Source organism: Oncorhynchus keta, chromosome 15 (assembly GCF_023373465.1).
Source record: "Oncorhynchus keta strain PuntledgeMale-10-30-2019 chromosome 15, Oket_V2, whole genome shotgun sequence".
NCBI classification, from domain to species: Eukaryota; Metazoa; Chordata; class Actinopteri; order Salmoniformes; family Salmonidae; genus Oncorhynchus; species Oncorhynchus keta.
Genome location: NC_068435.1, coordinates 12407475 through 12434123, shown reverse-complemented (window position 1 = coordinate 12434123; position 26649 = coordinate 12407475). Strand labels below are relative to the sequence as shown.

Below are 26649 nucleotides of genomic sequence, written 5' to 3'. Positions count from 1 at the left end.
GCTTCATGGGTATCCTGGTCGCGGCCGGCTGCGACACAGCCCGGGATTGAACCCGGATCTGTAGTGGCGCTGTGCCATTTGAGGTGTGGTTTCCTTTTGCCAACACCAATTACCTCAAGCCATTTTTAATTTGCGTTTCTTTTTGTCGTGTTCCTTCAATCATAAAAGATGAAGAATAGTTGTGGTGATGGATGGTGTCTCACTTTCAACGATTGAACAGTGAAGTTGATCTATGAGTAATGTCCCTCCCTCTACTAAAACAGGTGTGCACCATATACAGTAGGTCTACAGAGAAACACATGAACTATAATGACGATTCCAACATGACACAGATACTTCCAATACGTTAATTGTCACTGATATTGTGCACGGCTCTAATTTCATTGAAACCACTGTTGGGCGTTACAGGTGTGTATATATGGCTTGATGGTTTAGTTCCCAAACTTCCCATGCTGATAGGCTACAACAGAAGTGACTTGTCCGATTTACCACTGCAAGACACTACCAGCTGTTTTACTACATAACCCCTGCCTGCCCTCCCCACACACTTTTATTTGATGCTTTTTTATAAACAGACAAATCCTCCTTAATCTTCAGATGTGCACTAGCCCACACACAGAGCAGCTGTATATTGGAATGTGGAAATGCTTCACTTGGAAGGTCCCCTTTCTCTTTCTTTCTATCTCTCTCTTCTTCTTCTTACTTCTTTCTCTCTCTCTCACACACCCTCTTCCTCTCTCAAAATTGAGTGAAAAGCATTAACTGCATAAAAAGCATGTTTTATTTTGTTCTAAAGATAACGCAATAAAAATATGTATTGGTAACCTATCTACATGTACAAATGACCTCATCTAACCTGCACCCCCACACACAGATTCGTACCCCCTGTATATAGCCTCGTTATTGTTATTTTATTGTGTTACTTTTTTATTATTATTTTTCACTTTAGTTTATTTGGTGAATATTTTCTTAAACTCTTCTTGAACTGCACTGTTGGTTAAAAGGGCTTGTAAGTAAGCATTTCACGGTAAGGTCTACCTACACTTGTTGTATTCAGCGCATGTGACAAATAACGTTTGAATTGATTTCTTAACCAGTCAACAGTGTAAAGTCATTTTGTTTTGTCAATTAACAGACATTTTAATAGCAATAGTTTTTCATGGCTAATGGCATTAATGAATAATCAAACAGTTGTCACCTTACACGATATCATTTGCATTTGTTTACAAGCAGCACCGAGTTTGGGAAATCCTGGGCTTGACGACTACATGCCCCGTATCGCGCTACTGAATATCACGGATATTCCTCGCGCCGGAAGAGAAGAGGTACATTTCCCAGCCATCTTGTGGCAGTATTTAGCGAATTGTTCGCGCCAAGCCTCGTAGAATCGGAGGTGAATTCCGCTGAAGGGGCGCGATCATGCCCGGGCATCTACAAGAAAGCTTCGGCTGCGTCGTAACCAATCGGTTCGACCAGCTATTGGACGATGAATCAGACCCTTTCGAGGTGTTAAAGGCGGCGGAGAATAAGAAGAAAGAGGCGGCTGCAGCTGGTATCACCAAGTCTGCAGCCCAAGCCGCCAAGCAGCCCAAGAAGGAGTCACAGAAGGACAGGAAGAATCCGCTCCTTGACAAGAAAGATGAAACACAGGCTGCAGTACCTCTGAAGAAAGAAGGTAAGGTGCACGCTGATAGATTGGTGGTCAAAACCTGCAAAAACCTAGCCAGTTTGCTAACAACAACATGGTCAGAGTCAACATGGGTTCTGTCCTGTTGCGATCAATGTAAAGGGCAACATAAGAACCCATTGCAAACATACACATATCCAATGCATTATTAGACAGTTTAATCATGCATCGGACATGCATTGGATAGCATCCCACCTGTGCACTCTGGCCCGCCTCTCGCTGAAGTCCATTCCACCTGCAGGATGTGGACGTTGTAAATGATGGCGCTGTGGTTGCTGCGCAGAGTAATGTTTTTGTTGTGAAACAGCTCGAGCTTAGTGCACATATTCATAATATAGCTAGCCTAGTTAGCTTTGTATTCGGCTAAGAAAGAAGATAGCTATCTGGCTCTTCTAGGGATTCTCGGGACAAGCTGGCTTGCTGCGTAGTTAGCTAGCTATTCTTCAAAACAACACTGATGCTACTGAACCGTTAGAAATATCGAGTTGAATGAGGCCCGTGCGTGATCCTGCAACTACATCATTAGCGAGCTAGGTAGTTCGCGCGACCTGTCCGGTGCAGGTGGATAACACGGTACAAGCTGGCTATCAAGTTATTGCATAGTACTGTTTTCATGTAGATAGCTTATTCACTGAAGTGTTATGACAGTGAAACTAGCGTGTTGGCGTTTGTTTTCATCTGCGCATACGCTTTTCTAAACAGATAATGTTACTGTACTTCACTTTATAGCTAACAAGCTACTATTTCCCTGACGTGCATCTGGCCAGATGTCCACCACAACCAAAGTAACATTAGTTAGCTAAGGACCATCGAACTAATATTAGTTATAGATCTGTCATTACATTGAAATCAAGTCTTAAAAACAACATATATTTTCTATGTGCTTTATTGCTATGCTTTTTCTATGCTTCCTTTTACTTTTGGTTTTGCACACTAGCTTCAAACAGCTAGATACAATATTTTTGGTTATGGAAATATATTTCTCAATGGTTTAGATGCCACAATGTGTCTCTAAAACATACTTGCTTGTTTTGTCACATACTGAAATTAGGCAAACTATTACAATTTTCGTAACCAGGAAATGGCTGAGCAATTTCTGCATATTGCATCTTTAACTAGATACACATGGACAGGTTTGGCTTAATGTGACCAGACCCCCGAGTAGGGTAAAGGCACAGGGTACTCCTGTTACTCCCATGTAATTAGGCACTTTGTCAGCATCCAAAGCAAACTGCTGATACTTTTTAGTTGTTTCAATAACTGTTTTCAGCAGCCTCACTTGTCCTTATTAACCAACTTGGCTGTCAACAACAACAAAATATTTTCATGATACTTCTTCTGTCACTCTAATTTGTTCCTCGACCTGCTAAGACGGACAGTAAAATGAGTAAAGCTGTCGCTCTATACTTGCATCACTGTTTGTTTACCCCTAGCTTTTTCTCCTGTTAGCTGACGTTAGCTACAGGGTTGCAAACTAGTCACCTTTTGGTGAAATTCGCCGTTTTGAATCCAAAATAGGTGACCTACGTGATTCGTGTAGATCCGATGAGAAAAGTTTGGCCGAGGGGGATGGGGCTTTGAATGACTACTGACTGTATGCAAACGAGTGATGTGCCTTTGGAGCAATACTGACAGTATGCAAACGAGTGATGTGCCTTTGGAGCAATACTGACTGTATGCAAACGAGTGATGTGCCTTTGGAGCAATACTGACTGTATGCAAACGAGTGATGTGCCTTTGGAGCAATACTGACTGTATGCAAACGAGTGATGTGCCTTTGGAGCAATACTGACTGTATGCAAACGAGTGATGTGCCTTTGGAGCAATACTGACTGTATGCAAACGAGTGATGTGCCTTTGGAGCAATACTGACTGTATGCAAACGAGTGATGTGCCTTTGGAGCAATACTGACTGTATGCAAACGAGTGATGTGCCTTTGGAGCAATACTGACTGTATCCAAGGTTCAGCCAATCGTTCACAGATCAATAGAATGCAGCACGCGACTGAAGAGAGAAGAGACAACCAATGTGCTCGTTACAGTATAAACGCGCGCTGAAAGAGCTGGGAGTGGAATGGCAGTTTACCAGCTACAGCAGCGCCTCCCCTGATCGATAACGAAGAGGTACTGTTGGTGAGAAGCCTGACCAGGAGACGGGAGTGAGAAGGTGATGAACCGTACTTAAAGCTACAGCAGCGCCTCCCCTGATCGATAACGAAGAGGTACTGTTGGTGAGAAGCCTGACCAGGAGACGGGAGTGAGAAGGTGATGAACCGTACTTAAAGCTACAGCAGCGCCTCCCCTGATCGATAACGAAGAGGTACTGTTGGTGAGAAGCCTGACCAGGAGACGGGAGTGAGAAGGTGATGAACCGTACTTAATAATGAGATGTAACCAAAAAACAACTGGCATTTGGAAAGTTGATAAGGTACAGCAGCGGGAGAAGAGGTACTGTGGTGAGAAGCCTGAACGGGAGTGAGAAGTATTAGTAGCATTTTAAAGTATATTGCCTACAGTAGCTGGTAACCAAAAAACAACTGGCATTTGGAAAGTTTGAGGTGAGGGAGAAAGTGTGGTGGAACAAGTATTAGTAGCATTGCTCGGGGGGGATTTCAGCAGGCAAGAAAATGGTGTTGTCGAAATCCTCCCCCTTCTAATTTCCTTAATTTTGTAACTAGGCGTCCAATACCTTCGGTGGCACGCATCAGAGTCAAATACTTTCTATAGAACAAACTTCACGTCAGGATAGGCAACCGAAATGAATAATGAATGTATGTGTGTTATATAAAACATAGAGGAGGGAGTCAAATGTAGGCATGTAGCACAGTTTAGAGCATATAAAACATAGAATGTATGCACACATGACTGTAAGTCGCTTTGGATAAAAGTCAAATGGCATATATATATATATATATAGGCAAGCAATAAACATTTCAGAACTACTAGTCGATTTAAGACATGGGAGAGAGGACGAATTTTGGCAAAGAGATTTATTTATGGACTAATACACAAACAGCCAAACCGAAAACTGCAGACATTACTAGTGCCTCCCCAACGATCAAACCGCCATAAAAATTTAAATGAAACGCAGCCTAACGTGATCACAGACAGCTCCTTGAAGGACACAAATAAACAATGCTTTCTGCTACTAAGATCAATGAAATGTAGGCTAAACTGACAACGGCATGAAGAGCAGAAATCTCAACGAGCAAGCAAGTCGCAGCAATGAAGAGTTGAGTGTGTGTGCGTTCACGCAAAGGGGTGGGGGAGGTTCTGGCAGGGGGAGATTTTCGGCACAACACCGTTCCTCAAGTTATAACACATTAGTTGCTTACTGGACCCTGGCAATCTGTGACATGTTTACAAGTTAGCGAACTAACTAGCGTACTAATGCTTTCCCTCTACAGTATGTGGTTCATTTTCTGAATTAGAGAATTAGGTGAAAATGAGGCATTGCTTGTTAAACAAGTGGATTCAGAAATCAAGTATAGCTGGAGCTGGGCCTGGCTTAAGCTGGATGATACTATAGAGATTTATTTTGTTGTGTTGAACTTGACAGTAACACGTGAGTGGGGGGCGGTTATTTAATGTTTTACTCAGTGAATGTTATTTTTGCACACATGTAGCCTTGTGCACTTGATCGATGTCTACATTAGTGGCCACTATAATAGAGCAAAAAATAGAATGCCTGTTTGTTTCATTCTATTTCTACTTTAAGATGTTTTTTTCCAAGTGCAATATTTACAGTTGAAGTCAGACGTTTACATACACCTTAGCCAAATACATTTAAACTCAGTTTTTCACAATTCCTGACATTTAATCCTGGTAAAAAATTCCCAGTTTTTGGTTAGTTAGTCACCACTTCATTTTAAGAATGTGAAATGTCAGAAAAATAGTAGAGAGAATGATTTATTTCAGCTTTTATTTCTTTCATCACATTCCCAGTGGGTCAGAAGTTTATACCACTCAATTAGTATTTGGTAGCATTGCTTTTGAATTGTTTTCAAACTTCTTATGGCTTAACGGGATCCATATGACAACAGCCAGTGAAAGTGCAGGGCGTCAAATTCAAACAATAGAAATCTCATAATTAAAATTCCTCAAATATACAAGTATTTTATACCATTTTAAAGGTAATCTTGTTGTTAATCCCACCACAGTGTCCGATTTCAAAAAGGCTTTACAGCGAAAGCACACCAAACGATTATGTTAGGTCACCGCCAAGTCACGTAAAAACAGACATTTTCCCAGCCAAAGAGAGGAGTCACAAAAAGCAGAAATAGAGATAAAATCAAGTCCATATTATGGCAATAATAGCTCAAATAAGCAAAGAGAAACGACAGTCCATCATTACTTTCATGTGCAGGCAGAAAACCATCAAGTGTTATGACGAAACTGGCTCTCATGAGGACCGGCACAGAAACTGAAGACCCAGAGCAGCCCAACAAATGCTCAGCATATGTGGGAACTCCTTCAAGACTGTTGGAAAACCATTCCTCATGAAGCGGGTTGAGAGAATGCCAAGAGTGTGCAAAGCTGTCATCAAGGTAAAGGGTGACTATTTTGAAGAATATAAAATATATTTTGATTTGTTTAACACTTTCTTTTGGTTGCTACATGATTCTATGTGTTTTTTTATTAGTTTTGGTGTCTTCACTATTATTCTACAATGTAGAAAGAAAAAAAACTGGTACTGTATATCTACAGAAATAAGACATATCCTGTTTCTGTTGCCAGTTTGAATGTTTGTTTAATAGCCTACTGATTCTGTGAGCACCAAGCCTCACGCAACCACATGTCGGATAAAGCAATGTCACAAATTCTGCTTTTTTAAGTCTTTAATCTTAATAAAGGGTTTTTCAATATTGTTTTCATTAGAACAGTGGTGTTACTCAATTTATTTAGTGTTACACTGTTCCAAAGGTGCATAAAATAATATTTTAATCTAGCAGCACCTGTTTGTTAGTCATAATATGCACACAGCTCTCGCTCCTATACCCTCTTTCTTGATCTCCTTATTGCTATTACGATTATTATTATGATCATCATTAGTAATGTCATTATCAGTATATGGCTTCTTATAGTATTAGGAGTCTTGTACAACCACCATCGAGCTGTAGGTCAAAGAGTGTGTACTGTCTTCTTAATACCGTAACTTACTTGGGCTTATATTTCGATATATAGGCTACTGTATCAATCAATCATTAATTCCTTCACGTCATCACACAGCATACGAGTAATTCATGCTTTGAAATGCAAGCAATCATTTTAGTTTTAAAATGAAATATCAAAGGGAGCTGATGGGATGATTAGCCTAAACAATAAATAAACTGAAATTTGTGATGCAACTTTTTTAGTCTTTGCTTTAATAAAGTCTTTATATATTTATTCCATTTTCCGGTAGAACATCCTTTTTCGTACATTTATAAATTATTTAGTATTTACACTGTTTGTATAATATTGTAATCTTACAGCACCTGTTTGGCACAAAATATTCACACAGTGCTTGCTCCCTTCTTTTTCTGAATCTCCAGTAGTTTACACAACTAAGTTAAATGTCTTCCACACATCTGACTTCCCCTTTCCTTCCTGAGCAACCAGTGAACATTCTACGTTTTGAGTTTAATTTTCACGTCATCCGACCTCTGCATCCATTTAGCTGTTACAGTGTTCAGAGTTTGTTATAAGCAATTTATTGATGTTATTATGATAGGCTACAGGTCAGGCCCTATTGTTCACGTGCATGCAATGCATTGATGTTTCATGTAAAGAGAGCAAGGGTTGAGGGAATCTTTTTCCTAAACAAATGAGGTATTTAAGTAATTTAAATAAATTCCTTAGGCCCTAATCTATGGATTTCACATGGCTGGGTGGAGGCGCATCCATGGGTGGGCATAGGCCCACCCACTTGGGGGCCAGGCCCACCAACTGGGAGCCAGGCCCAGTCAATCAGAATGAGTTTTTCCCCATAAAAGGGCTTTATTACAGACACAAATACTCCTCAGTTTCATCAGCTGTCTCAGACGATCCCACAGGGGATGAAGCCGGATTTGGAAGTCCTGGGCTGGCATTGTTACACGTGGTCTGCGGTTGTGAGGCCGGTTGGACGTACTGGCAAATGATCTAAAACGACATTGGAGGCAGCTTATGGTAGAGAAATTAACATTACATTCCCTGGCAACCGCTCTGGTGCACATTCCTGCAGTCAGCATGCCAATTGCATGCACCCTCAACTTGAGACATCTGTGGCATTGTGTTGTGTGACAACTGCACATTTTAGAGTGGCTTTTTATTGTCCCCAGCACAAGGTGCACCTGTGTCATGATCATGCTGTTGAATCAGCTTTTTGATATGCCACACCTGTCAGCTGGATGGATTACCTTGGCAAAGTAGAAATGACAGGGAAGTAAACAACATTTAGCACAAAATGAGAGAGAAATATAAAGTCAGCTCATGAAACATGGGATAAACGCTTAACATTTTGCGTTTATATTTTTGTTCAGTAATAGATGTTTTTATTAAAACACATAGGGTTTGTCTGTATATGGAAAAATACACGTTTTAAAATTAAGAACCGATGACTCGGGTCGACCAACATTTTTGTTTTGTTGGGGACAGCACAAGATACAACTCTACCTGATGGCCCAAATCAAAATAGCATATAACGATATCTACACCTACATGGTGAAATCTCCAGGTTTGCGTAAATATATCAATGCAGAAGAATGTTAGAGCTGTTATTTGGACGGATACAGCTCACTAGTCTTTACCTTAGGGGTCTCCAACAGGTTGATCATGAGCTACCAGTAGCTCGCAGCCCACCTATGAGTTGTTCGCCAAACAATTCTGAAAATACATGCCATTTTCACGTGTTCCACCGCAAACTTTCATAAATAAAGCTCTAGTGTCAGACGCCGCAAGCTCTAATCAACGCAACCTTCAGTAGAATGGCACCGGAGAGGATGGCTGATGTTTTACGTGCTCTTTACACCACACACAGAGACACGTACAAAGCACTGCCTCGCCCTCTATTTTGCAAATCTGACCATAATGCTATCCTCCTGATTCCAACTTCCAAGCAGAAATTAAAGCAGTGACTCGGTTAATATAAAAGTGGCCAGATGAAGCAGATGCTAAGCTACAGTGTCCGATTTCAAATAGGCTTTATGGCGAAAGCACACCAAACGATTATGTTAGGTCAGCACCTAGTCACAGAAAACCATACAGCCATTTTCCAGCCAAGGAGAGAGCTCACAAAGTCCGAAATAGCGATTACATGAATCACTAACCTTTGATGATCTTCATCAGATGGCACTCACAGGACTTCATGTTACACAATAAATGTGTGTTTTGTTTGATAAAGTTAATCTTTATGTCCAAAAACCTCATTTGAAATTGGTGTTTTATGTTCAGAAATGCATTGTCTCAAACAAACATCTGGTGAAAGTGCAGAGCCACATCAAATAACAGAAACACTCATCATAAACATTGATAGAAGATACAAGTGTTAAACATACGAATACAGATAAACTTCTCCTTAATGCAACCGCTGTGTCAGATTTCAAAAAGGCTTTACAGCGAAAGCACACTTTGCAATTATGTTAGTTCAGCTCCTAGCCACAGAAACCCATACAGCCCTTTTCCAACCAAGGATCCAACCAAGGAGAGTGTCACAAAAGTCAGAAATAGCATTAAAATGAATCACTTACCTTTGATGATCTTCATCTGGTGGCACTCCCAGGTCTCCATGTTAGACAACAAATGTTTGTTTTGTTCGATAAAGTTCATCTTTATGTCCAAATACCTCCGTTTTGTTGATGCGTTTTGTTCAGAAATCCAAAGGCACAATGCGCACTCTCAAAACCAAGACGAAAAGTTAAAAAAGTACAATAAAAGATAGTAGAAACATGTCAAACGATGTTTAAAATCAATCCTCAGGTTGTTTTTGTCATAAATAATCAATAATATTTCAACCGGACAAAAGCTTCGTCAATGGAAAAGGTAAACAAGAAATGTGCGCTCCTGATCACATGCTTGGTTCATTGATGTAAATTTCCACTGTCCTCTCATTGAAAGCAGTGTATCTCCCTCATTTTTCAGAGTAACAGCCTGAAACAATGCCTAAAGACTGGCCACATGTAGAGGAAGCCACAGAGCTCGTGAACTGGGTCCTAAGTCTTTGTGGATAGGCTTTCAATGGAAAAACAGCCTTTCAAAATAATAGTACTTCCTGGTTGGATTTTCCTCAGGTTTTCGCCTGCCATATCAGTTATGTTATACTCACAGACATTATTTTAACAGTTTTAGAAACTTTAAAGTGTTTTCTATCCACATCTACTCATTATATGCATATCCTAGCTTATGGGCCTGAGTAGCAGGCAGTTTAATTTGGGCACGCTTTTCATCCAAAATTCCGAATGCTGCCTAGTGAAGTCGGCGCATGTGACAAATAAAATAATTTGATCAAAAAGTATTATTGAAAGAGTGGTGCTCATGTGGATTTTGGCTGCACCACCCTCCTAATTAGTCTCTGTAGTCATATCAGTGTCCACCTCTAAAGCCTCCATGTGTTGTTTTGGTGGCAGGTATCAGGCGGGTGGACCGAAGGCCGGACCAGCAGGGCCAACCTGGCTCCCAGCACAAGGCCGGGCAGGGCGAGGGGCGGCCCGCCGGCGAGAGGAGGCCAGACAACAGGAGACCCCCACGTGAGCGCCGCTTCGATAAACCCATTGAGGACAAGCCCGACGTCGGAGAGAGAGGAGAGTTCTCTGCAGACAAGTGAGTAGTTGCTGTACTAAATGACAATGCTTAGAGCAAATGTTTTGTTCATTATTATTATTGTTGATGAAATATGGATGTCCTGGAATCGTGGGATAGACAGATGTCCGGGACACACTGTATGCTTCAGTTTGTTATTTTTAAGTGTCAGATGACACCTCTCTCTTTCACTTGGCTTTGACTGTAGTTTGTGCTCAATACTAGCTAAAGCAATGCAAAAAAACCGGTCAAAATTCAAATCACACCTATTATCCTCACAACCTATAACCTACAGTGCTTTTAGAAAGTATTCATACAGCGTGACTTATTCCGCATTTTGTTTTTACAGCCAGTATTCAAAATTGATAAAATTTGTGAAAATATGTTTTCAGAAATTATAGTACATTTATTGTAAATGAAATAGAAGCACTTTTGGCGGCGATTACAGCTTTGAGTCGTCTTGGGGTATGTCTGTATCAGCTTTGAGTCGTCTTGGGGTATGTCTGTATCAGTTTTGAGTCATCTGGGGTATGTCTGTATCAGCTTTGAGTCTTCTGGGGTATGTCTGTATCAGCTTTGAGTCATCTGGGGTATGTCTGTATCAGCTTTGAGTCTTCTGGGGTATGTCTGTATCAGCTTTGAGTCTTCTGGGGTATGTCTGTATCAGCTTTGAGTCTTCTGGGGTATGTCTGTATCAGCTTTGAGTCTTCTGGGGTATGTCTGTATCAGCTTTGAGTCTTCTGGGGTATGTCTGTATCAGCTTTGAATCGTCTGGGGTATGTCTGTATCAGCTTTGAGTCTTCTGGGGTATGTCTGTATCAGCTTTGAGTCGTCTGGGGTATGTCTGTATCAGCTTTGAGTCTTCTGGGGTATGTCTGTATCAGCTTTGAGTCTTCTGGGGTATGTCTGTATCAGCTTTGAGTCTTCTGGGGTATGTCTGTATCAGCTTTGAGTCTTCTGGGGTATGTCTGTATCAGCTTTGAGTCTTCTGGGGTATGTCTGTATCAGTCTTCTGGGGCATGTCTGTATCAGCTTTGAGTCTTCTGGGGTATGTCTGTATCAGCTTTGAGTCTTCTGGGGTATGTCTGTATCAGCTTTGAGTTCTGTCTGTCAGCTTTGAGTCTGTCTGTATCAGCTTTGAGTCGTCTGGGGTATGTATGTCTTTGAGTCGTCTGGGGTATGTCTGTATCAGCTTTGAGTCTTCTGGGGTATGTCTGTATCAGCTTTGAGTCTTCTGGGGTATCTCTGTATCAGCTTTGAGTCTTCTGGGGTATGTCTGTATCAGCTTTGAGTCTTCTGGGGTATGTCTGTATCAGCTTTGTCTGTATCAGCTTTGAGTCTTCTGGGGTATGTCTGTATCAGCTTTGAGTCTTCTGGGGTATGTCTGTATCAGCTTTGAGTCTTCTGGGGTATGTCTGTATCAGCTTTGAATCGTCTGGGGTATGTCTGTATCAGCTTTGAGTCTTCTGGGGTATGTCTGTATCAGCTTTGAATCGTCTGGGGTATGTCTGTATCAGCTTTGCACATCTGGATTTGGGGATTTTCTCCCGTTCTTCCTTGGAGATTTTCTCAAGCTCTGTTAAATTAGATTGGGAGCGGCGGTGAACAACAATCTTCAAGTTTTCCACAGATTTTCAATGGGATTCAAGTCTGGGCCACTTAAGGACTTTCACATGCTTGTTCTGAAGCCATTCCAGTGTTGCTTTGGTTGTATGCTTGTCCTGTTGGAATGTAAATATTCACCCCAGTTTAAGTTTTATCAAATCAAATTTTATTTGTCACATACACATGGTTAGCAGATGTTAATGCGAGTGTAGCGAAATGCTTGTGCTTCTAGTTCCGACCATGCAGTAATATCTAACAAGTAATCTAACAATTTCACAACAACTACCTTATACACACAAGTGTAAAGGAATGAATAAGAATATGTATATATGGATGAGCGATGGCCGAACAGCATAGGCAAGATGCAGTAGATGTTATAGAGTATAGTATATACATATGAGATGAGTAATGTAGGGTATGTAAACATTATATAAAGTGGCACTGTTTAAAGTGGCTAGTGATACATTTATTACATCCAATTTTTTATTATTAAAGTGGCTAGAGATGAGTCAGCATGTTGGCAGCAGCCACTCAATGTTAGTGATGGCTGTTTAACAGTCTGATGGCCTTGAGATAGAAGCTGTTTTTCAGTCTCTCGGTCCCAGCTTTGATGCACCTGTACTCACCTCGCCTTCTGGATGATAGTGTGGTGAACAGGCAGTGGCTCGGCTGGTTGTTGTCCTTGATGATCTTTTTGGCCTTCCTGTGACATCGGGTGGTGTAGGTCTCCTGGAGGGTAGGTAGTTTGCACCCAGTGATGCGTTGTGCAGACCTCACTAACCTCTGGAGAGCCTTACAGTTGTGGGCGGAGCAGTTGCCGTACCAGGCGGTGATACAGCCCGACAGGATGCTCTCGATTAGAGAACGGCCAATTATGATTTTTCCAATACCAATTATTGGAGGACCAAAAAAGCCGATACCGATTAATCGGCCGATTTTTATTTTTTTTATTTGTAGTAATGACAATTACAACAATACTCAATGAACACTTATTTTAACTTAATATAATAAATCAATCAATCAATTTAGCCTCAAATAAATAATGAAACATGTTCAATTTGGTTTAAATAATGCAAAAACAAAGTGTTGGAGAAGAAAGTAAAAGTGCAATATGTGCCATGTAAGAAAGCTAACACTTAAGTTCCTTGCTCAGAACATGAGAACATATGAAAGCTGGTGGTTCCTTTTAACATGAGTCTTCAATATTCCCAGGTAAGAAGTTTTAGATTGTAGTTATTATAGGAATTATAGGACTATTTCCCTCTATACCATTTGTATTTCATTAACCTTTGACTATTGGATGTTCTTATAGGCACTTTAGTATTGCCAGTGTAACATTATAGCTTCCGTCCCTCTCCTCGCTCCTCCCTGGGCTTGAACCAGGAACACAACGACAACAGCCACCCTTGAAGCAGCGTTACCCATGCAGAGCAAGGGGAACAACCACTCCAAGTCTCAGAGCGAGTGACTTTTGAAACGCTATGAGCGCACACCCCGCTAACTAGCTAGCCATTTCACTTCGGTTACACCAGCCTCATCTCGGGAGTTGATAGGCTTGAAGTCATAAACAGCGCAGTGCTTGACGAGAGCACGAAAGTGCTGTTTGAATGAATACTTACGAGCCTGCTGGTGCCTACCACCGCTCAGTCAGACTGCTCTATCAAATCATAGACTTAATTATTACATAATAACACACAGAAATAGGTCGTAGGTCATTAATTTGGTCAAATCCAGAAACTATCATCTCGAAAACAATACGTAACCGTTCCGTATTTTATCTAACGGGTGGCATCCATAAGTCTAAATATTCCTGTTACATTGCACAACCTTCAATGTTATGTCATAATTATGTACAATTCTGGCAAATTAATTCGCAATGAGCCAGGCGGCCCAAACTGTTGCATATACACTGACTCTGCATGCAATGAACGCAAGAGAAGTGACACAATTTCACCTGGTTAATATTGCCTGCTAACCTGGATTTCTTTCAGCTAAATATGCAGGTTTAAAAAATATACACTTGTGTATTGATTTTAAGAAAGGCATTAGTGTTTATGGTTAGGTACATGTTGGAGCAACGACAGTCCTTTTTCACGAATGCGCACCACATCGATTATATGCAACGCAGGAAACGCTAGATAAACTAGTAATTATCATTAACCATGTGTAGTTATAACTAGTGATTATGATTCATTGATTGATTGTTTTATATAAGAGAAGTTTAATTCTAGCTAGCAACTTACCGTGGCTTCTTACTGCATTCGCGTAACAGGCAGGCTCCTCGTGAGGCAGGTGGTTAGAGCGTTGGACTAGTTAACCGTATGGTTGCAAGTTTAAATCCCTGAGCTGACAAGGTAAAAATCTGTCGTTCTGCCCCTGAACAAGGCAGTTAACCCACCGTTCCTAGGCCTTTATTGAAAATAAGAATGTGTTCTTAACTGACTTGCCTCGTTAAATAAAGGTGTAAAAAAAATTGGCGTCCAAAATGACCGATTTCCGATTGTTATGAAAACTTCAAATCGGCCCTATTTAACCATCCATTCCGATTAATCGGTCGACCTCTAACGGAGACCACAGTTCTCTATACTATCGATACTATAGAAATTGTTTTATATCCCAGATATATGCCTCATTACAATTCTATCTCAGAGATCTAGGGACAGTTCCTCTGATTTCATGGGATCGTTTCTGCTCTGACATACACTGTCAACTGTGGGACCTTATATAGACAGGTGTATTTCTTTCTATCTAAGTCATGTCCAAACAATTTAATTGGCCACAGGTGGACTCCCAAGTTGTAGTGGCATCTCAAGGATGATCTAAAGAAATTGGATGCACCTAAGCTCAAGTTGGAGTGTCATAGAAAAGGGGTGTGAGTACTTGTTACATGTTTTTAGTAATACAGAAATAAATTAGATATTTATGTATTTCATTTTCAATAAATGTTCTAAAAAACATGTTTTCAATTTTGTCATAATGGGGTATTGTGTGTAGATGGGTGAGATTTTTTATTTTATTTAATTCATTTTGAATTCTGGCTGTTAGACAACAAAATGTGGAATGAGTCAAGGGGTATATGACCACTTTCTGAAGGCACTGTATATATCTTTGCATGTTTTGAAAACGTTCAATAAAGTCGTTTTCATAGTTCTGAGCTGCTCATTCTGTATCTGTGCTGCTTGATGCTGAGCCTGTGTGTGTGTGTGTGTGTGTGTGTGTGTGTGTGTGTGTGTGTGTGTGTGTGTGTGTGTGTGTGTGTGTGTGTGTGTGTGTGTGTGTGTGTGACTCCTTAGACCTTTCGTAGACCGGCCCCCCAGAGGGCGTGGCGGCGGCCGAGGTGGGCGTGGTGGACGGGGCCGGGGCATGGGCCGGGGTGACGGCTTCGACTCCCGTGGCAAACGGGACTTCGACAGACATAGTGGCGGCGGTGACAAACCGTGAGTAATTTCTGCTCCGAGTCCTTAAAGGACTAGTGATAGTGATGGTCTTTTGGAATGATTCAATCTTCAGATGCTCTGTGATTAGTGGTAGGATTGCTGGAGCTTTTGGTTTCCATTTTTTTCCCTCAACAGTCAGAAATCAGAGGAGAAGCGTGGTGGGAGTGGCTCTCACAACTGGGGGAACCCCAAGGACGAAACAAGGTTGGTGGTTCAAACAATCATTACCTAGACAAATGAGATGACCATTATGTGTAGGCAAGGACACAGGTCTTTTGTTGATATTGACTGGTTTGTTCCTTCGCTGTGTTGAATTTCTGTTCCCAGTGGTGATGCTGAACAGACTGCTGCCCCCGAGGGAACCCCTGAGGGAGTGGAACACCCCCCTGCTGACTCTGAGAACAAGTGAGCACCTTCCTGGACCTGTCCAGTTAACTTCCCTGCACACCTCAGTGCAAAACACCCCAGGACTGCTGCTCTGTAAAACGGGACAACCAACCCCTTTCGCTCTGTTTCATTCCACCTTTATTTATACATATACAGTTGAAGTCGGAAGTTTACATACAGTTAGGTTGGAGTCTCATGACATCAGTCAGGATGTTAAAGCTTGGTCGCAAATGGATCTTCCAAATGGACAATGACCCCAAGCATAATTCCAAAGTTGTGGCAAAATGGTTTAAGAACATCAAAGTCAAGGTATTGGAGTGGCCATCACAAAGCCCTGACCTCAATCCTATAGAAAAATTTGATGGCCAGAACTGAAAAACTGTGTGCGAGCAAGGAGGCCTACAAACCTGACTCAGTTACACCAGCTCTGTCAGGAGGAATCGGCCAAAACTCATCCAAATTATTTTGGGAAGCTTGTGAAAGGCTACCCGAAACGTTTGACCCAAGTTAAACAATTTAAAGGAGTCTAATTTTTTGCCAGTGAGAGCTGTTCTTGGAGTTAACATCACTGTATTGGTTCACTATGGTGCTGTATTCATGCTGATTTGTGCTGCTCTCAACGTTCAATTCATCCCGTGGTCCACAATGCAAGCAGCTAGAAGAAATCCAAATCAACAGAAATGTGAAAGCTAACAGACAATGTATGGTAATAGCTTTCAATAACAAATGTGTGTCTCTGTCTCCTCCAGGGAGAACGAGGTGGAGGAACCAAAGGAGGAGGGCCCCAAGGAGATGACCCTGGACGAATGGAAAGCCATGCAGGACAAGGAACGCGCCAAAGTGGAGTTCAACATCCGCAAGCCCAACGAGGGTGCTGACAGCAAGTGGAACAAAGGCTACGTTCTGCACAAGTCCAAGAGCGAAGATGTCAGTGACGAAAAGCTGAAAGACGTAAGTGACACAAGCAGACAATATATATATATATATTTTTTTCTTATCTATAGTTGTGCACTGCACTGTTAGGTATATATATAGATGTTTTGCCATTGTATTTGGTTGTGTTTAGGACTGTGATGGTCATGTAATTCTGGATGACTGTAATTGTCCAGCCAAAAGACCGCGGTCTCCGTAATAACCATTCGAACAGGAATATTTTTTGTATTATTATTATTATTGCAAAAAAAAAATGGACCCACATTTTCTGCTTTCCTCCGCTCCTGACTGCATGGCTGCCATAGAAATAGAATGAATAGAACAGGCATCCCTATTCAAGCCAATGAAGGCATAATGGGTGGACTGGCCGTTACAAGTGTACCTATAGGAGCAAAGCAGGAAGTAAAAACAGGAAGTGTACTCATCAATATGTGCTGTGATTTGTAATTTGTAATTTACATGACAAAAAATATATTCCATAGCATGAGCCACCTCAGTTATCATTTGAGTGAACATTCTACATTTCCATGGAAATGATTGCATTACAATAGCAGGCAGCCATTGCCAGTGTACTCATGAGTTTACCATTCAACTATATGGGGTGAAGGAGTCAATTGAATGACCAGATTGTTTCACGTTCCACAAATATGATCTAACAAAGTGGACATTTGTCAAATCCTTCATGATTTATGTAATGAACAGGCCACTGTGGTTACTTAAGTCCGATTTGGATATATTTGGAAGTTTTCGCAGCAAAACATGTAGAGGATGTCCCTTTTTTAGGATTAGAAGAAGTGCCTGCTAAATGCTAACTCCCGTTCATATAAGCTGGTTAGAACAGCTAGCATACGGAAATTAGTGGTGGTAGTTTTAACTGTAATGCAGTTGACTAGTAACGATGACATGAACATGTATTGGGGTTGATATCCATACATTATATCTTTTTTTTACCTCAACATAGTGGCTAATGTTGTTGGGGGGCAATAGGAGACTCTGGATCTTTCTCCCAAGGCATTTCCCCCTACTCGTTTCCATGGCAATTCCATTGTTTTGGTCGAATAGGCTCTATGCATTATTCCGCCTCCAATGTTCTAATTTACTTCCGACCGGATTGATGACTTCCGGAGCGAGTTCTGCTATTGTTTTTATCATTAGCTTACTAGCTATCGTCGATGCATTTCTGACTGAAATAGTTCGCAATGACTACGTTTAAATTACAGCCCAGCGAAGGAGGTGCTATTGAACATTGTTCATATTTCCCCCCAGTCTTTGTCCCAAAGATTTGTCATTACAGCGTCAAGATGCCACTGTTTAGGCTTATCATCTGGATACAATCACAAGCAAATGTTTTCTAACATCTTTCAATTCTAGGAACCTCCAACTTACCTTATTCCATCAGCACACGAGTTAGTAGGTTTACAGAACTCTATCCCATCAACCGGACCTGTCTTCACACCCTAATTAACAAGGATTTACTGTTACATAGACTGAATACTTTTCAGGTGCATTTTTTTATGGATATTGACAGACTCACAAGTGTTCTTGGCTTGTGCCAACGCTGTTCTGTGTCTGTGCAGCTGTGAACTGGTGGTGCAGCAGGAATGTTTGGTTGAGAGTAGTGCACTGGTCTGGTAAAGAAGGGCCAGCAGATGATTGCACAGAGCACTTCCTGCAACACAGGAGCAGTGGCTTTGGACCACCGTCACTGGTACAGAGAGCTTTAACACCATCTGTGAAGCTACGTGTGATGAAAGACTGAAGTGAGAAACAAGAATGATGCGGCTCATAAATAACAATAAACACAGTAGTCTCTAGTCTTATTAACTAGGGGCTCATTTAACTATACAGGAATACATTGTGTCTCAGTAACACAATTACCAAACACTGCATCAACAGATCTTTACCAAATAACCTGTTAAGTGGGCAATTCTAAATTGGGATTGGGACCCGTCATTAATATCTATCTACTGATAAGATTAAACGTTGACACTGTCTCCAACACATTTTGACCATGATGACAGTGTCTCACAGGAGATGTTTAACAAGGTCCCTAGTAGCTATCTATAACCTTTCCCTACTCTCATGCTGTGCGGCTTTTCACTCTTCCTCATGGACCTGTGACATGCAGCCGTCACGGTGATCTCCCCTGTCAATGTATCTTTGTTAGATACTGTGTGGAATACATGAATAACAATTATTTTTAGTTAGCAAATATAGCTAGCAAGCATAACTTAACCAAGCTAACGAAAATACACACATTCTCAGGTAGATTCTGTCAACGTTACATAATTTTACGAAGTAACTAGCTAGCTACAGTTAATAGTTAAATTAGCTAGCTAATGATTGTAGCTAGCTAACGTCATATCTGTCATTGACTTGGTACTCACCTTCATAGTTATCTATGTAGCTTCCTATACACATCTTGAACCCCTTTTAATTCTTGCTAGCTGGAGTCTCAGAGGCTGATGTAACAATTCGATGTACATCATTAATATTAATTTGAGGCAAGTCCTGAAGACACCTAGTAAAAAAAGACTGTGACATAGTGGTAGTAACGTTATATCGTCGATAACAACTAGACTGACCGGAAGTGTGCCAAACAGGAAGTGTGTTTAGAACGTTCAATCATGGAATGTGCATAAGGGCTATTGACCTCTTTACTGCATCTATTGCCAGGGTTAGAGGTTCCAAGCTCCTTATATTCATAGTTTGCTACAACACCTGGCTTGTTCCAGCAAGGGCAACAAAGTTTCATCACGTTGTTAACCTGTCTAGGACACAGGTTCCGCTAACGGAACCCCCCCCCTATGCTTCCCCCTATCCCTAATAGGTTAAGAGTCCATGTTATCGCAGAAAGTCTTCAATCAGCTGTTCATTCCCCACTCCCCCAAAAAACACAACTAGGGCTGTCACAATGACTGTATAACTGACTCTAATGGATGAAGACTGTCATGAAAATAAAATATCTATATATCTATCTATATATATATATATGTATACTTCTGTCTTCATCCATTACCGTTAGTTATACAGTAATTGTGACAGCCCTAGTTGTGTTTTGCATATTTCATTAAGTTTTCAGGTTGTATTTGAGAAAATTCTGTTTTATTTACATTTAGGATGTGACAGAATCAATTAAATAATTTGTTTTTTAATTTCAAATCAATCAGATTTCAATTTAAGTTACAAAACATTTTCAGATATACAGTACTCTACTCGAAGTGATATTGGTGAACTGTGTCATTTCAAGTTTTGGGGAAAATAGTTTTAAGTCAGAAAGAAGGTTGATGATTGATTCCTGTCAACTGATCAATACTAAACAATCTGTAAGGTATTAAATAACTGTGGTGGTCTGTATTTACCAACAAAAGGGCTGATATAAACCAGATAGTAATGTTAACCAGCTAACAACCCTCCCGAAGAGGCTATGTCATTACAAATGTGACTGAAGTGCTTATCCTTCTTGTTGATCCTTTCTCTTGGTTGTTGCAGAGACCAGCTGTGATTGATGCTCCAGAGATTGAAGTAGACACAACCTCTCTGTTCAAGGTGCATGTTGTTTCACATATTAACCCCTATACAATTCTGATAAAACAACCCTTTATCTACACACTCATACACATTGGCATAGTATATCAAGAGTTAAATGATGTCAAACAGTAGTTAGCATGTTGGCTATTTGAGTTGAGATGGTTGCTATCAGTAGTCTCTGGCTAAATGTAAACAACGTCAACTGTTCCCCCATAAGGGCAATCCTGACGAAGTTGGCCCGGACCACCACTTCCGCAAGCCCGCCAATGACATCACAGCCCAGCTGGAGATCAACTTTGGAGACCTGGGCCGGCGCGGGCGGGGGGGAGCCCGTGGAGGAAGGGGAGGCCGCGGTGCGGGAGGAGGCCGATCTGAAAAGGTAACACTAATTGAGGCTGTTGTCACTGAACACAAATAGATGTAAATGTTGATCACAAAAGGCTATGGTTACTAGGGTTGAATATTTTCCCGGTATTGTACAAATGTTCCATCCCAAGAATAAATCACTTTTCTCCCAGGTAACCCGGTATTTCCCTCCAAAACCGGAAGTGGCATATAAAGCATATAAATCTGGATTTGATTATAGCTTTGATCAGCATGAAAATCCAAACCTGAAGCTCCCTGAGCCTGATGAGACATATATTAAATACATTTAATGAGCCCTACATTAACCACATTTAATGAACCGAAGCCCAAAAATGCCCAAATGATTGTGCCATTATCCAATACATATATGATATAGGCTACTGCACATTACGCACGACAGAAAAACATAAAAGCCCATAGATGTAGCTAGCTATATGCTCTCTTGGGTAAATAAATGAATCTAGCACCAGTTGGCTAATCTTTTTGAGTGTGAACTGTATTACTGTACTGTATAATACTGTTTTATACGGACTGGAATTACGCACATCGTTCAAACCATGATAAAACAGAAGAGAACATGTGATTCTGGTGCAGCACAAGCTGGCTACAAAGTTACAAGCTACTGAATTTGATTTTAATTTTGAAATATAATGTATATTTGTATAATTAGTAGGCTGACTCATATATACCTTTTATAATATTTCCCCTAATGTTATTAGCCGACCTCCTCTTTCTGTCTCTATTGCGTCATTCCTTCCTCGCGTTCAACAGTTAAATTATCGTCATCATTCTAATGTCGTCTTTTAGTAACGTTGGACTAGAATTAGATGTAGAAGGCTTTCTCTTCACAAAGATTGAATGCTTCCGGGTCTGAATAAATAACTGCTATAGCTGACCGCCATCGTGCGTTCGCTCTTCTATCAAACTATGCGTGAGTTCTCTTGGCTGCTGTATTTAACATTCAACAAAAAAGAGCTTCCGCTCCTCTTCTAAAAAATGATGTGCAACAAGTTATTCTAGTCTAGCTTTTCCTGCATGTAACTCCCAAGAGCTGAGGAAGGTTTTTTAAGGAGAGGCCAACTGAGCACAGGGGGTTGCGTACTGCGCAAAAGACAGAGGCTATAAGCTTGTTATGCATAACCCCTCAATAATTAGCTAAATATAAGGCTAATATTGCATTAAATGTATTACCTTAAAGAGGTAGGCTAGGACATCCTATATATAGGGCCATATATCAATCTAGATTCAGGATGATCTATTTTGGATGCAATTTGAATGAAGTTGATAAAGAGCGAGAGAGAAAGACTTAGACTTAGCTCATGCACTGATTTAAAGCAACGATATTCGAGTGATAGGCTGTTTTTAAAACTCTGGAGAATTAAAAAAAATGATAATCTTTACAAATAAAAAACAAGGTGACCCCCCCCGAAAGCCAACTGAAGATGGGTAAATTAGACATGCATTCGGTCTTAATATTACTGTAGTGTGCTGCAGCAAATTTAGGCCTAGGTCACAAGAAAAAAAGTTACCAAGATGAGATGATAGGTCTACATGCATTGAGAACTGTGCTCCATACTGAGATGGTCTGTCCCCACCCTGATTCATCATGCACAGTCCACAGAGAAGACAGATTTACACATTGCATATATTTTAATAGTTCCGTTTCACGCCTTGGTGTTCATATAAATCATTTACTAGATTATACCAGTTTCTCGCAGTAATTTTTCCTGGGTATAAAGGGAGGGGTTTTGGTTGGTACATTTCGGTAACCGGGTTCCTACCATTCAAACTTTATGGTTACTGACCATATAAAGCTGTTTTCACTGACCACAAAAAGTCAAATTGGGTGCTCAAGCTGACTGCGATCATTGTTCTACTTGTTGTGTTGAGTTGTGTTGTTCATGTAGTACCTCCCAATCCCTACTGAACAGGACCCAGTATTCTGTGGTTTTGTATAATAAATAAAAACATCTCTCTCTTTTTGTCCCCAGCCGGGTGGAGTGTCCGTTCCCAACGTTGACGACCCAGAGGCCTTCCCAGCCCTGGCTTAATACTCTAGCACCACTACCAGCCCGCCCCATCAGCCTCTCCGGGCATTAGCCCCGCCCCTCCGGGCCCCTCCTCTACGAGGCTTGCATGCTTACAACTTCTTCAAGTATACGAGAAAAAAAAGACTGTCATCACACCTAAGGACTGAAATTTGAACCTGTTTTAAAATGACAGAGAAAAGACAAAAAAAAAGAGGAAAATGGACATCTCTTGTTGAACTGAATAAAATTATTGGTAAAAGTTTTGTATTTAGAGACATGATAGCAGGGATGTTTTCATACAGTATGTTTCTTTTCTTCAGATATTATGCATACTTTATGGATATTTTTTCTGTATTGCTGCTTGAAAAAATGCATTTCAGTGTGTGTCTGTGTGTGTGTGTGTGTGTGTGTGTGTGTGTGTGTGTGTGTGTGTGTGTGTGTGTGTGTGTGTGTGTGTGTGTGTGTGTGTGTTTTGGCTGGCTTTTCCTCATGACTTTATCTGAATATTTTGGGGTCATCTTAGAAGCTTTTATTTTGAAAGGGGGACTTTTAAGTCATGTATTACTCTGACGTTAAACTCAATACATTTGAGTACCTTTTGTACTAAATCTTTTACTGTGTTTTAAAAATGTACTTGTATTCTAGTGACCCCTTGAGCTTAATATTATTCTGCTTGTCATGCAGTGAAAGTGAATTTCCTTTATTTTCCTCGACCAGTGGTTCATGTGCTTTGTCCCTGGTCCTTAACTGCCTGTGTCTTCAGGGCAGCCAGGGTCCAAATGTATTTCTAGGCTGGTCCTTGAAGGTCGTACAGGCTTTACTACTAGTAACCATAGGACTACTATACGAATATATTGTATTTTTTGCGTGACCAAATCTTTGTGTGTGTGCGTGCATGCATGCGAAATTGATTGGGTTCATTGTGAACGTGAACAATAGTTACTTATAGGACTTAAAGAATTCCTCTGTCATGAACTTGCCATCTTCCGGGCCTTGACCTTGACCACAAGTTCAAAAGCAGCTCTCTTTTGCCTGAAGTAGTTGTTATTTCTGAGAACATAGTTGTTTCATACTAGGGAAGATGGTCGACTGTACACATATCTTGTTTCTATCAGCACCAGTACTCTGAAACTTGTTTATTTTATTTATTTTTCCTCGTGATCATCTTTGCTGTTACTGTTCTATTATTGTTGTTGTTGTTGTTGTTGTTGTTGTTGTTATTATTATTATTGTTATTATTATTACTACAGCAGCACTACTCCTTAATTTGTCTGGAAGAAAAGGTCTGTTCAATGTGGAGCAATCGAGTGCTACAGAATGTATGACTGCTAACCTTGCGTATAGTCATCTGTGTCTAGCATTTCCAGTAGAGGATTTATTTGACCAAAGTGGGTATACTTCACAGCACAGGATGGGACAACGGCCCCCAAGAACTGCTGGAGCGGAACTACTGGAACGGCATAAAACTACATGGAAACCATCAGTTAGATTTAATTCCACTGATTCCGCTCCAGTTATTACCATGAGCCCGTTCTCCTCAAGCTGTCACCCACCTCCTGTGCTTCACACATTTGGGTTGGGGAAGGGGTACATTTAATGTGAATATTGTAAGTGACTGAAAGCTTTATATTACAGTGCTCTGGAAAGACTTGCTGGTAATGCACTGACACAGGTGACTGGCGCAAGCCTTTTGTAGGACTGTTTGAGCCACTTGACGGTAGACTTCTCTGCAAACATCCCTGTTCTAATAAATTACTTAAGAGGTGTTAAATGTATTCTGCCCACGGAAGTGAGTTGTGTGAAATCATTACTGTGATTTAAAGGGAAAAATAATGGACTATTGCTTTTCTATGTTCAAGCTGTGTGACGTTGGCATTATTTCAATGTTATGTCCATAGAGATCCTATTAAATTACTGTAGCAGCTATGTTATAAACCCTCAAAGTTCCATAATGGGGCCAAAATGGTAGCCATCTTGGTCAGGGGGAAATCCCAAAACCAGTCTAGTTGGAATGAATGGCAGTAGAGGCATAGGTGATGCATTTCCTGATTTTACTAAATGCAGGAAAATAAAAGTCACGCATATGATTATATCAGTTCTAGTCATCCTAAAATATTATCATATAATAATAAATATGGTTTATACACGTTTTAATACACGTTTTCAGTATAAATATAATCGAAAATGTGACCAGACAATGTCTCAGATTTAGTTTTCTTTGAAAGCTGTGAGTGCTATTATATGAAAAAAGTATGTGGACACCCCTTCAAATGAGTGGATTTGGCTATTTCAGCCACAACCTTTGCCGACAGGTGTACAAAATCGAGCACACAGCCATGCAATCTCCATAGACAAACATTGGCAGTTGAAAGGCCTCACTGAAGAGCTTAGTGACTTTCAACGTGGCACCGTCATAGGATGCCCTTTAGAGCTCAACCCCTCTGACGTCGAATTTCAGAAACGTTAACGTGCAATTTAGAGAATGGTAGAGACCTCTAGGGAAAATGGAAGTGGGGAGCCCCAAGTTGTTTTCACCAGTAATGAAAACAGTGTTCCTGTTTCATCATGATAATATATGTCTACAATCTTTGCAGATGCTTCCACTACCTCTTCTGTACGTTTGGAATCAGGTATCAGGACTTCTAGGAACCAAACGACTCAAGTATGACCTCTTTCTTGTTCATTGACCGCGATATTGAGTATTCACCATTTTATTTCTATGATCAATGCATGTGAAGCATAGAGATCACAGTGGTATGATTGTATGTCATGTCCTGTGTATGGTGCGTCCTCTAATCTCTTCCAGCCTATCCCATGCTTACACTTTTAAGAAGATTCTCTATTTTGTTAACCATTTTCGCTGAGGGAATCCTACCGAAGTAAGTTTCCTTCAAATGTCAGAAACCAATATAAATTTTTTTTGTTAAATGGATTACATTAGATGTCTCATTTTGTGGATAACGTTCATTCCCCACAGAAATCTATTCTCTGGGCCTGTCGAGGCAACCAGGTTCGCCATGATCTTTGGAGCACTTTGTGTAGCTGCAAGGTAAGTTTTCCTTGCTTGGTCTTTTGGGGTCTAGGCCAGGTTACTGAATACACTGTGATTGATGGAACAAACACCAAGGATCACAACGTGTCAGGCTCTAAGGATAAGCACGTGTCTCGCCCAGCAGGTTCAGTCTGTTACCATTGCAAAGTTTTTAGTAGTAAGTTAAACTGTTGGAAAGGGAATGGCAATTAAATCAAAGGGGTGTTGTAGCTCTGTAAAGGTTATTTCCGCTTGAGCCAACATCTGCAGCGCTTACTAGGCAATCTCTGCAAAGGTTGTGGAAATTGCCTTTAAAAGGCGCATTGTCGGATGTGCCTGATTCCCGACCTTATGCTTTCACATATTTGAATTCTTCAATGGAAATGAGTCATTAGATATTTGTTTTATGCATTATTTTTGTTTATTTTGGGGATCTAATTTCTAAGCAAAGTTCTTAAAAAAATTTTTTTTAAATAGTTTGTTCAACATTTTGTAAGGTCCAATATTTCAACCTCAAATGTAAGTTGAAAAATGTATGAAAATTCCACCACTGTTACCATGTCATTATAAGAATGACAGATTTGTCCTCACATAATTGTGTAAAACAATGTTAGTACATTGTGTCAAAATACCTGTTTATACCTGGTGTTAATATGCCTAATGTGTCCTGATCGTGCCCCATGTTTAGACAGGTGGCAATTAAAATATGGATTCTGATCTTGATCAGTTCTCTTAGTAGTCAGGCACACGTGTTTGTATAACTTACAAGTGTAGACAGATCTGGACAGTAAAACCATTTAAAATCATTAACCCGCCCTCAAATCATTGATAACGTGCATATTTTGCAGTTAAGGCACACTAAAACATGACATAACAGAACAGTGT

At 40.6% G+C, this 26649-nt stretch overlaps 1 protein-coding gene across 2 annotated transcripts; it reads left to right on the top strand.

Moving 5' to 3' along the window:
- Positions 1 to 1256: 1256 nt before the first annotated feature.
- Positions 1257 to 24508, top strand: LOC118394421 (plasminogen activator inhibitor 1 RNA-binding protein-like). 2 transcript variants are annotated; one of them, XM_035787605.2, is made up of 9 exons: positions 1257 to 1675; positions 10273 to 10465; positions 15343 to 15486; positions 15622 to 15690; positions 15799 to 15891; positions 16623 to 16824; positions 20299 to 20355; positions 20555 to 20716; positions 22695 to 24508. In XM_035787605.2, exons 1-9 carry the CDS (start codon positions 1420 to 1422, stop codon positions 22752 to 22754), a joined length of 1236 nt encoding a protein of 411 aa, XP_035643498.1. In that variant the 5' UTR covers positions 1257 to 1419; the 3' UTR covers positions 22755 to 24508. The 2 variants fall into 2 exon arrangements, with proteins under 2 accessions (XP_035643498.1, XP_035643499.1); XM_035787606.2 differs by having other exon boundaries at positions 1265 to 1675; positions 15814 to 15891.
- The last annotated feature ends 2141 nt before the right edge of the window (positions 24509 to 26649 follow it).

What these genes read in the sequence shown, in the direction of transcription:
- LOC118394421 (XM_035787605.2), top strand. Translation starts at nt 1,420, where the DNA reads ATGCCCGGGCATCTACAAGAAAGCTTCGGCTGCGTCGTAACCAATCGG. An exon ending in CCTGCTGACTCTGAGAACAA is followed by an intron (nt 15,892 to 16,622) that starts GTGAGCACCTTC and finishes TGTCTCCTCCAG; the next exon opens with GGAGAACGAGGTGGAGGAAC. An exon ending in GTGACGAAAAGCTGAAAGAC is followed by an intron (nt 16,825 to 20,298) that starts GTAAGTGACACA and finishes TGGTTGTTGCAG; the next exon opens with AGACCAGCTGTGATTGATGC.